This window comes from Heptranchias perlo, chromosome 7 (assembly GCF_035084215.1).
Source record: "Heptranchias perlo isolate sHepPer1 chromosome 7, sHepPer1.hap1, whole genome shotgun sequence".
In the NCBI taxonomy this organism is placed as follows: domain Eukaryota; kingdom Metazoa; phylum Chordata; class Chondrichthyes; order Hexanchiformes; family Hexanchidae; genus Heptranchias; species Heptranchias perlo.
This window is the reverse complement of record NC_090331.1, coordinates 55,502,517-55,513,788: the sequence shown is the minus strand read 5'-3', so window position 1 is coordinate 55,513,788 and position 11,272 is coordinate 55,502,517. Positions and strand designations below refer to the sequence as shown.

The following is an 11,272-nucleotide window of genomic DNA, read 5'->3' as shown; positions in this document are numbered from 1 at the left end:
AAAGTAATTTCTGGTGACAGTACGTCCCATGCTAATTCAACCATTTCCTACATCATTATTAAACAAAACCACGTAAATTTTACATTTATGGTAGTTTATAATAAAGGAGGCGCTCCTATCCACATTTCCGAGAAGTAACTTTGCACGCCTCAAAACCCCATCATATGCATGTTGTTTCTGGTTAAAATCTACACATAAATGACTTGTGGTCTTTCATTCCACCCATAGTTCAAATTCAGGTTCAGTTAGTCTCTAAAGAATAGGGGGAGAAAATCTACAACAGAACCAGACAACTATTGTCTCCCGATTCAGAAATATTTTGCATACATTCTGTAGTGCAGCAGTTTTCCCATTATTGAATGAAAACTATTTCAAATTGAAGAGCATTTACTAGCCTACTTTAAAATCACACCAACACCACACTGTGCTCAGACATTCAATAACTGATCAGGAGTGCCTCAAAATAATTTGAAATTTTAATATCTATTCTATGTCATGTCTATCAACTTAATAGGTTATTTCTTCCTTAGAACTGCAGTTTGGTGGACCTAACATGTCAATTTAACTTTTGGATTTCCAGTAAGCTCCAGCAGTGTTGAGAAGTCTAAAAATTAAATAAAATTCCCAGTAGAGTACCTTTCTGGATTAACAATTGAGAAAAACTGACTACACAGATCATTTAGTTAAAAAGTTCTCATCCTTTTTATTCCCAATTCTACTACCACAAATTACATGGCTCAACAGCTATGGTAATGAGGAAAATAAAGACATTACTAGAACATAGTTTTAAAAAAACCTCAGGAATGTACATCTAACAGCAACTACATTGCAACAAACAACTGCACTTTTTGCAATCTCTCTATAGGAAACAGTCCTGAACAAGAAATGATCTCATGTTAACGCTGCAGTAACTTTTCTGACTACTGGACCATCGCTCTTCCTGTGGGCAGCCTTTACAATGAACTTGGTCGATATTCTGTCTCAAAGTAACCTGCAGCTTTCCTGACAACTCCTGGCTCATCCTCTCCTGCTAAGAACTGTTGCCTGTTGAATGATACAGGATAAGATTGTTATTTATTGTACTGTGAATTATAGATACTACATTTTCATGGAATTGGCGTTAAAGCTCACCTTTCAGTAAATTTGTTCAGTATCTTCTACCATAGCCACCACTTCCTCCACTACTTCCACCACCACCACCACCACCAGATGCATAACCACCTAAAAAACAAACCGTAGGGTGAGTAATGACAAATGTACCTACATGTGTGATATTAAGACATTTTATTTTGGGAACAGTGCTTTCCAATCCAAAACACACACATCCAGGTTTTTCAAGAGCAGGGCAAGTCTGGAACAGACCATGTTCAACTGAATTTTCCCCAGTGAGTTAAGCAGAAGGGGTTCTCTCAACTCCCTTTCCCACTCTAAAAGACAGTTTATATAGTGCTTTTCATGACCTCAGGATGTCCCAAAGCTCTTTACAGCTAATGAAGTATTTTTGAAGTGTAGTCACTATTGTAATGTAGGAAAAGCACACAGCAAGCTTCCACAAAAAACAATTTGATAATGACCTGATAATCTATTTTAGTGATGTTGGTTGAGGGATAAATATTGGCCACGACACCAGGGATAACTCCCCTGCTCTACTTCAAAATAGTGCCGTGGGATCTTTTACGTCCACCTGAGGGGGGAGACGGTTTAACGTCTCATCCGAAAGACGGCATCTCCAATGATGCAGCACTCCATCAGTACTGCACTGGAGTGTCAGCCCAGATTTTTTCAGGTCTCTGGAGTGGGACTTGAAAACCCACCCTGACTCAGAGGCGAGAGTGCTACCAACTGAGCCACAGCTGACATTCTAGTGCATACCACTTACAATGCCACAAAGGCTAAAAATTACATAAACTAGATGTTCATTCCCTTTAGTTTTGAATAGTGCTATGCTTTCCTATGCCATGTGTGCTTAAAAAATTCCCCATTTAGTATCCTAAATAAGAAAAGCTGAGTAAACAATGGGAAACAATGCAATTGCAGCCTCAAAAGTAATAAATACAAATGTTTCAAAAGGAGCTCCTTTTCTATATACAGTACTTGTACTCACCACCATAGGGACCGGAGTTCCGCCCATAATTACTATTCTTCATGGGTCCGTAATTTGACGATTGGTTAGGATAGTTTCCAAAGTCATTGTAGTTCCCACCTCCACTACTAAAATTTCCTAAAAGTCAAAGATTATAGGTTAATTCACTTTTTGTGTACATCTTTTCCTTCAATCTGTGTATCAGTCAAAATCTTACCTCCACCAAAGTTTCCACCTTCATTGTAGCTGTCGTAGCCACCACCACCATATCCTCCTCCACCACCACCACCACCTTGGTTGCCATAACCCGGGCCACCACCGCCATATCCTCCTCCTCCTCCTCTACCACAGTAACCTTGGCCACCTCCAAAATTGCCACCTGAAGAACATTAGTAGGTATTTATATTAAAAACCTAAGAACTGATGTTCTCCTTTACCCAGCCCTTCTGCACCATCCTTCCACCTAAGGGTTGGTCTGATGAATCCTTCCCTGGTCATGGCTAACAACCTGTTCCAAACAGTAAATGAATCACAGAAGTGGTTGCCATTACATGTGCTCCAATTTCCCCATACCCATTCTGTGCTCAGTGCCATCCCAATCAAAATTAGGATCTTAGTTGTTCTGCATCATACTAGGAGTTAGTACACCAATACTTAGAACCACTGGTTTTGAATCTATAATTTTTGACTTCTAGGAAATTTTGGTGGGGGTGGTGGAAGCTAATTTGAGACCCTGTGAAGAATTTTAAGTCAATGTAAAGCTTGTCATATATTATAGTTTTATTCTGTACAAAATATACCTTTTCTTCAGGTCCTTCAACCAGATTAGCACGGCTGGAACATAAGAGTTTTTAAATTTAAAGTCACAAAAACTCAAATGCTGTTTTCAACCTTGGATGTGACCAGAACAATCTTGATAACTGTGTACCCACCCCAGTCCATCACCGGCATCTCCACATCATACTCTTATCCTATAATTTAGTAAAATTCAGATAATCTTTATTTGAATTACTTGTTCTAATTTTATATAGAAATTCCAATGTTTTTCTGGTCCAGGTTTCACTATCAGTCTCACAACTTTTGCCAATACAGTTTAGCAGTTTCTTCTCACTGGAATTATTTTTCTTACTAGCCTAAACTACTGTTTTCACACTAAGCTAGTTAGTGAGAAGCAAGACCACTAGCAATAAACTGCAATGCAAGAACAATTAGCACAAGGCTGGGAGTAACAGATGTTATAGAAGACAGTCAGTATTACTTCTTTTATAGGGGGCACCTTAATATTCTGATCTCAACCAGGGTTGAAAAGTAATTCAAGTTGTTCTTTAAAATGCAAATTCAATTTGACAGGATTTAACTCTGTTGTAGTTAACAGACACACGGATAGAGGATATTTGGTTTCCATTTGCCATTATAAACCAAGTTGAGAAGTCAAAAGCCAAGCTCACAGCAGGAGAAAGTTGACAATTGTGAGGTTCAGATATTTGCTTACAGTCAGATTAATGCAGTGTCAAAAAAACTGACATTTCAAACCATGACTTACCATCACCAAATCCATTATATCCACTGCCACCACCGCTGCCTCCATAGTCATCCCTGCCACCTCCAAAATTTCCCATTCCTATTGTGTGGGTGGGGGGGGAAAAAAACGAGAAAAAAAAAAGCTGAACACAGTACATTCACTAGCTAGTTTTATAATCTCCATCCTGTCACCATCACCCAAATCACACAAGAGGACAGTCAACACAAGTCAAAATTATGATAGGGGGTTAATAGATATATACACATGGAAGCTAGACATGTAGAGTACAGAACTGCATGGAGATCAATATCTGAAGAGAGCCAAACGATCCACAACAGATAAAGGGATCCCCAATGCATTGTCAAGAAACACCAATTCTGATAATCCCAACATCATGGGATCATGTTTATTCAGTTTTATTGTATTGTATATACTTAAAATGTAATTGTGTCAAGCTTTTTGAATAGTATTAGAGATAGTGTCAAGTTTACCATATTAATTCTGAATTAGGATTTTGGCAAGTCTAAGCTCAATTTGACTGGCACACCAGTACAAAGTTAATTTTACCTCTGCCACTGAAATTTCCTCCTCGGATAAAGTTGCCTCCTCCATTTCCGCTTCCAAAATTTCCACCGCCACGGCCCATGAAATTGCCAGGGCTACTGCCACCTCCAGAACTACCACGTCCTTAGAAAGAAGACAGATAATGTAAATAGTTAATTGAATATTCATTCCCCATTTTCTCTTCCTCCCTTCCTGCATTTATATAGAGCCTTTAATGTAGTAAAACATTAAGTGTCCCAAGACGCTTACCTCTCTGACCAGAGCCCAGCCCCTGCATCTCCTGTCGTGAAAGTGCTTTTCTCACTTCGCAGTTGTGTCCATTCACAGTGTGATATTTTTGAACTATAAACAAAAAGATCAGTTAAGTTAGTTCTCTTCCTAAATGCCACAATACTCAAAACAAGTTTTAAAGTAACGCTACCTGGCACAAGGAAACACTACATTACTATGCTTAAATCAGTTCAGCAGTAAAATAGTTTTCCAAGGCAAGTTGTTTTGAGGGATACATGATTAAAACTTGTATTTATACAGCTCCCCAGGAAAAGGAATGTTCCAGTGCACACATTAATATTGATCAGATTTACCAATAATTCAAGAGAAGTCCCAAATGTTTATTTTCTTTCACTGGAGTGGACATCATTCCCAAGTTATTGCATGCAACACAGCCATAGAAAAGACTACTTCTTGCAATTCTCATTTGTAGAAAAGCTGCCACCCAGCACATTAAATAGGCAGTGAGTACATTTTACAGAAAACAAACCTTTATCTTCAAGATGCACTATGCCAGCCTTTTCCATTACAAGTACATTTTAATTTCTTTGGCAGCATCAATTGAATCACAAACAAATTCAGCATAAAATGCAACAGAATAGTTTCTGTTTATGCCTCAGGGATACTGGGGCTGAAATCCCTCGGTGGGTCAGTTGGTCTCCCGCCCTAACTCCAGTGACATCCCCAAATAAATAGCAGAGAGTGGATAACATCAGAGATCTTTGCGTATTGGCCTGCAAGAAACCTTTCTGTCCTGAATCAGGACAGGGCAGGGGCAGGAGCTTGAGCTCCCTCAGCCAGGAATTACCACTTCTGCTCCACAGAAGGGGCCCAGCATAGTGGCGGTGGTTGGTACACCTTGTGAGTTGAAGCGAAGCATACTGGCCCCCCAAAAAATATGGGTCCAGGCAACAAGCAGCTTGTACCCCAAACAGGTATAAAGTGCTGTGTTGCATGTTGTTCAAAAGAGACAAATTCCTGGATCAGCCTGCTTACTTGGGGGCTGATTGTAGCAGTGCTGGGGTCTGGTCAGGCAATGGCCCCACCCTCAGATGGCAAAGTGATACTTGCATCCTCCTGCCCCATGCATATGAAGTGCCCTCCCACTGACCCCCCACAAACATGAGCAGACAGGGCATAGTTGGGATCACAACCCAAGCATTTTTGGGGCCACTATCTATGCGTTTTGGCTATGTTTATCAAGTGCAGTACATGGAGTGAGGCATTGCCAAATATGCTATCTTTTGGGCATACCCGAGGCCCATCTGACTGTTCGAGACAGTTCAAGGGCACAAGTTTGGGAGACACGAATCACTACTTCATGATTTACTTTGTTTCTCTCCTTTTTTCAACTTTGATTGTGTTCAGCACACCTAGATTTCTATATATACCCATTTATAATTTGCTTTAATACATCCATTTACTCTTCTATACTGTGCTAAATGTATTAGCTGCCCATAAGACATACCGACCCCCCACCATCAAACATACATTCAGGCTAAGCCCCTTTAAATAAAAACCACATACCAACAATTTTGTCAACAGAGTCATGATCATCAAATGTGACAAAGGCAAATCCTCGTTTTTTCCCACTTCCACGATCTGTCATAACTTCAATATTTTCAATCTTGCCATATTTCTCAAAATAATCTCTCAGGTGATACTCCTCAGTATCTTCTTTGATGCCGCCAACAAATATTTTCTTCACTGTTAAATGGGCACCGGGTTTTGTAGAATCCTGCAAAATAAGCTACAAGTTAGATCTGTTCTCCATTTTTAAGCACTGTATACAGTTGCATAAATTATAACTTGCCTCTCTTGATACTGCTCTTTTTGGTTCTACAACACGACCATCAACTTTATGTGGCCGAGCAGACATGGCAGCATCCACTTCTAACACAGTAGAATAAGTCACAAACCCAAATCCTCTTGAACGTTTTGTCTGTGGTTCTCTCATCACCTAAAAGCAGAAAGGTAAAACAATTTAGAACAAGGTGTTTATACTTTCGTTTATATTAAACCAAGTGTTTAAGCTTAAAAGCATTTACAGGTCAGTATTTGCTATGTGAAAAGACCAAGTATGTTGAAGTTAATTGACAACCATTTTAATTTGACTCTATATAATGCAAATATGGAATATTGCATGCATGTCCTATACACAAAATACAGGACAAATCTAACCCAGCTAATAACTGCCATTTCGGCATCCTCCCAATCATCGGTGAAGTGGTAGAAGGAGTTATTAATACAATCAACCAACATCTACTCACAAATAACCAGAATGCCAGAGGAGATGTGACAGTAGATGTCCTTAACATCAAAGTAGCATTCCACCAGGTATGACACCAACGAGCTGTGGCAAAACTGGTCAATGGGGGTGAATGGGAAAACCCTCCAATAGCTGGAGTCATACCCAATACAAAAAGATGATGTTTGTGATTGTCAGAGGCCTGTCATCAGTCCCTCGGACACCACTGCAGCAGCTTTCAGGGACATGCCCTTTCCCTAACCGTCTTCACTGATGACCTACCCTCTATCATAAGGTTAGGGGTGGACTGTTTGCTGATAGTTCAGCTCCATTCACAATTTCTCTGTGAATGAAACAGCCCATGCTAGCCTACAATGGGACCTGGACAACATTCAGACTTGCGCTGGCAAGTGGAGTGGCTGCACTGTCTCTTGTTTGAGATGGTCATTACCTGGCACCTCCTCTTGACCTTGAAAAGGCACCATCACCGTTCTCCCTCATCAATATCCTGGGGGGTCGCCATTGACGAAAAGTTAAACTGGACCAACCATATCGACATCATGGCTAAATGACTACAGGAGAGCGGTTGGGTACTCTGCTGCGAGTGCCTTACCTCCTGACCTTGAAAGCCTCTCCACGATCAACAAGGCTAAAGTGAGGAGTGTGGTGGCATACTCTCCACTTGCCTTACAACCCAGCCACAACACTCAAGGTGCTAGATACCATCCAAGATAGAGCAGTCTGTTTGATTAGTACCCCAGCTATTGAACTCAATATGCGCTCCCCTAGGCCACCAGCGCACGGTGGCTGCAGTATGTATGATCTTCTAGATTCAGTGCAGCAATTCACCAACTTTACTTTGGCAGAATCACCCTCTCCTGTGATTTCTATCACGAGCAACAATCACTGCTAAGGTCCAAGCCACACACCATCCTGGCCTGGCCATATATCGTCATTCTATCAGAATCTTGGAATTCCCTATCTAACACTATTGTAGGAGCACCATCATAAGCACTGCAGCAGTTCAAAAAAGCCCAACACTGCCTCAAAACAGCTAGGTATGTATCATAAATGCAGCCTTTCCCAGGTCACTCACATCGCAAGAACAACTAAAAAAAAAAGTTGGTACATGGTTTTCAGAAGCGAGAACAGTTTTGTGGCTTTTCATTGACAACAGATGGATTCCAAGTGTAAAAACTTGACACATTCAGGGAATTAAAAAAATTCTTAAACAGCAATCTTGTAGGATGCAGAAAGCCTCAAGCTAAAAACACAGTCAAGTAATAAATCTTACCACACAATCTGTTAACTGTCCCCATTGCTCAAAGTGCTCCTTTAAACTCTCTTCATTAGTTTCAAAACTCAATCCACCAATGAACAGCTTGCGCAACTGCTCTGGTTCTTTAGGTTCTTGACCCTGTGAAACAAAAATTTATAGTATGTAAAAGTAAACAATGAACTACTGATCAGGACCTCCAGTGAATGGAGGGGACAACCAGAATCTCAACCGTTTGCTGGTCCTTAGATTTCTGTGTATACAAATTGATTTTCAGCAGGACAAGATTTTTAAAGACATATGAAATGAAATTTCTTAGTTTTGCTGATGAGGGGTTGTAATAAACCCAAGTGCAAGAGGAAAAAAATGGGACTAGAATCTAAAACTGTTTTACTAATCTTTGGCCTACTGAACTACTTCTGTATTGCTAACAGAATACTATGAACAATCATGTCAAGAGAGTTGCCAAGCTTGCATCAAGTGTAATTTTTTTTGATTTTTAAACTTCTACACCCGCGTGGGAAAATTCTTCTGGCTGTCTCACATATTTCAATTATATAAAGTACCAAGTTCAGCCCACATATTGCATAAAAACAGAACAGTTAGTAGTGAAGAGTAATCATGTAGAGCTGTAACACTGGTGCTATTTTATCCTTTTGCTCTTGGATAAAATTGTGTTCAATGAGTATGCTAGTATTGGAGACTTTTGACAGCGAGTGTCAGCATCAAGTACTGCACAAATCAAATGCATAGCATCATAGGTTACAGCACGGAAGGAGGCCATTCGAGTTCGCACAGACTCTATGCATGAGCAGTCCAGCTAGTCCCACTCCTCCGTCCTATCTCCGTAGTCCTGCACATTTTTTCATTTCAAGTACTTATCCAGTTCCCTTTTGAAGGCCATGATTGAATCTGCCTCAACCACTCCCTCAGGCAGTGCATTCAAGATCCTAACCACTCACTGTGTAAAAAGGTTTCTCCTCATATCATCATTGGTTCTTTTGCCAATCACTTTAAATCTATGCCCTCTGGTTTTTGACCCTTCCGCCAATTGGGACAGTTTCTCTCTATCCACTGTGTCTAGACCCTTCATGATTTTGAACCCCTCAATCAAATCTCCTCTCTGGAACCTTCTGTTCCAAGGAGAACAATCCCAGTTTCTCCAGTCTATCCATGTAATTGAAGTCCCTCATCCCTGGAATCATTCTAGTAAATCTCCTCTGCACCCTCTCTAAGGCCTTCACATCCTTCCTAAAGTGCGGTGCCCAGAACTGGACACAATACTCCAGTTGTGGCCGAACCAGTGTTTTATAAAGGTTCATCATAATTTCCTTGCTTTTGTACTCTATGCCTCTATTTATAAAGCCCAGGACCGCGGATGCTTTTTTAACCGCTTTCTCAACCTGCTCTGCCACCTTCAATGATTTATGCACATGCACCCCCAGATCCCTCTGTTCCTCCACCCCTTTTAGAATTGTGCCCTCTAGTATATATTGCCTCTCCTAATTTTTCCTACCGCAATGCATCATCGTACATTTTTCCGCGTTAAACTTCATCTGCCACGTGTCCGCCTATGCCACCAGAGCGTCTATATACTCTTGAAGTCTATCGCTATCCTCCTCACTGTAACCCCAACCTCAGGAACAAGCCTTGCATACAGGGTTATTCTTTACCTTTTGGCACACTATACAACTTGAGACTGCAAAATCGGAGAAGGATCATGGACTCAGAAGTGCTTTCAAAAAACTGATCTCAAAATCAACCCTTAAAACTTAGGAAAAATTTCATCACACTGGTTAGACCCAGATCCTAGACAACTTGTTACCCCACTGCTTTGCACCCCTGCATGATCAACAAAATGTAGTGTACACAGATGTAGGTAACAATGGAACAAGGTGACCAACATCTGCTGCTGATAACGCAACACTTTTACTAGGAAGCCAAGGATCATCAGAGCCAGGATGCACTACACTCTGGACAACGGTGGGAGCCATAGAATAGCAGTTGTTTCCGGCAGGTATACTGTACACGATGATGAATGAAAGACTCAAAAGTGGTCCTACCAAGTATCGCGCTAAAAGCACAGGTACATGACCCGTGCGACATAAGATCGATGCGCATACCACCTATGGAGCGATAACAGCTAAAGCGACTGAATGCATCACATCGGAGCTGCACTCTTCCGCCGTTTGCATTTCCAAGTTTATCCTTAAAATCGGAAAGGTAAAGGAGGCCAGCAATTCTGCGGCAGCCCGCTGGGGTACAAAAAAACGAGTAGAACCGGTTCCACTCAGCGCGGGCACTACGCCAGCCGCCAATAATAGTGCGGACAGGGACAGGAACGGGCGTTCAACATAGACCCCGACTTCACTCTTGGTCGGGCTCGGCTCCCTCAACCCGGCCTGACACTCTGACCACCGCTTTCGGCAAACAGAAAACGCGAATTAATAATTAACCAGCTAGGCCGGGAATCCAGCCGGCCGCCATCTTAAAGTCGGCCAAGACTCCATGTTGTGGCAGTTTGCACAGAAGGCCCAGGCCCAGTCAGGGGACTCATTGGAGGGGAGGGGAGGGGGGGGTGCGGAAAGCTGAATCCAGGGGCACAGGCCGCGTACAAGGCCCGGGGCTCCCCGGTGACAGCTCGCTCGCCTCAGCACCTTCAACAGGGCGAAGCGAAGCCCAACCAAGTAAATAAATGATAAAACGGAACGGTCCGAGTGGGTGATAAGGGGACAGGGAAGGGGCTGTGTGTGCGGGAGGGGGGGGGCTCGCTTCTTACCTCCATTATGCTTGTCGAACGTTTGCGGAACAAGAGCGCGCGCGAAACGAACGCGGACTCTTATCGCAGACGGGCAGATTCTGCGCCACACAAACCCCGCCCCCACGAGCGTCACTCACACTAGCCCCGCCCTCTGCACGGGGGGGGGGAGGCGGCGTCACTCACTGGCCCCTCCCCCTCCCCCGCGCAGAGCGTCATCGGCGTGGCCCCGCCCTCGCTCCGCAACGCTCGAGGTCATCCTTGCAGGACTTAAATGTGGAGAAGGGAGAGAAGGTAAATGAAAACAGTGAGCGAAATACCGTTAAACACCTGGATCTGGCATAGAATTTGACAACACAGAAGGAGGTCATTTGGCCCATGTCACCTACCTGCTGTCTGAAGGATCTATCTTTTTAGTCCTATTCCCTTGCCCACAGGGTCAACAGCAGCTTGCATTTATATTCCACCTTTAATGTACAGAAATATCCCAGGTGCTTCACAACAAGGTGGAGATAGAGAGGCGGTGAGATTTACAGAGAGAATCCCAGAAA

At 42.4% G+C, this 11,272-nt stretch overlaps 1 protein-coding gene across 2 annotated transcripts; it reads right to left on the bottom strand.

Annotated features, from left to right (window-relative positions):
• Positions 1-678: 678 nt before the first annotated feature.
• hnrnpa3 (heterogeneous nuclear ribonucleoprotein A3) lies at positions 679-10,850 on the bottom strand. 2 transcript variants are annotated; one of them, XM_067987614.1, is made up of 11 exons: positions 10,743-10,850; positions 7,982-8,104; positions 6,253-6,399; positions 5,967-6,177; positions 4,419-4,511; positions 4,173-4,292; positions 3,627-3,704; positions 2,301-2,462; positions 2,105-2,221; positions 1,132-1,221; positions 679-1,044 (listed from the first exon to the last, which is right to left on the bottom strand). In XM_067987614.1, exons 1-10 carry the CDS (start codon positions 10,746-10,748, stop codon positions 1,148-1,150), a joined length of 1,131 nt encoding a protein of 376 aa, XP_067843715.1. In that variant the 5' UTR covers positions 10,749-10,850; the 3' UTR covers positions 679-1,044; positions 1,132-1,147. The 2 variants fall into 2 exon arrangements, with proteins under 2 accessions (XP_067843715.1, XP_067843716.1); XM_067987615.1 differs by lacking the exon at positions 2,301-2,462.
• Positions 10,851-11,272: the final 422 nt, after the last annotated feature.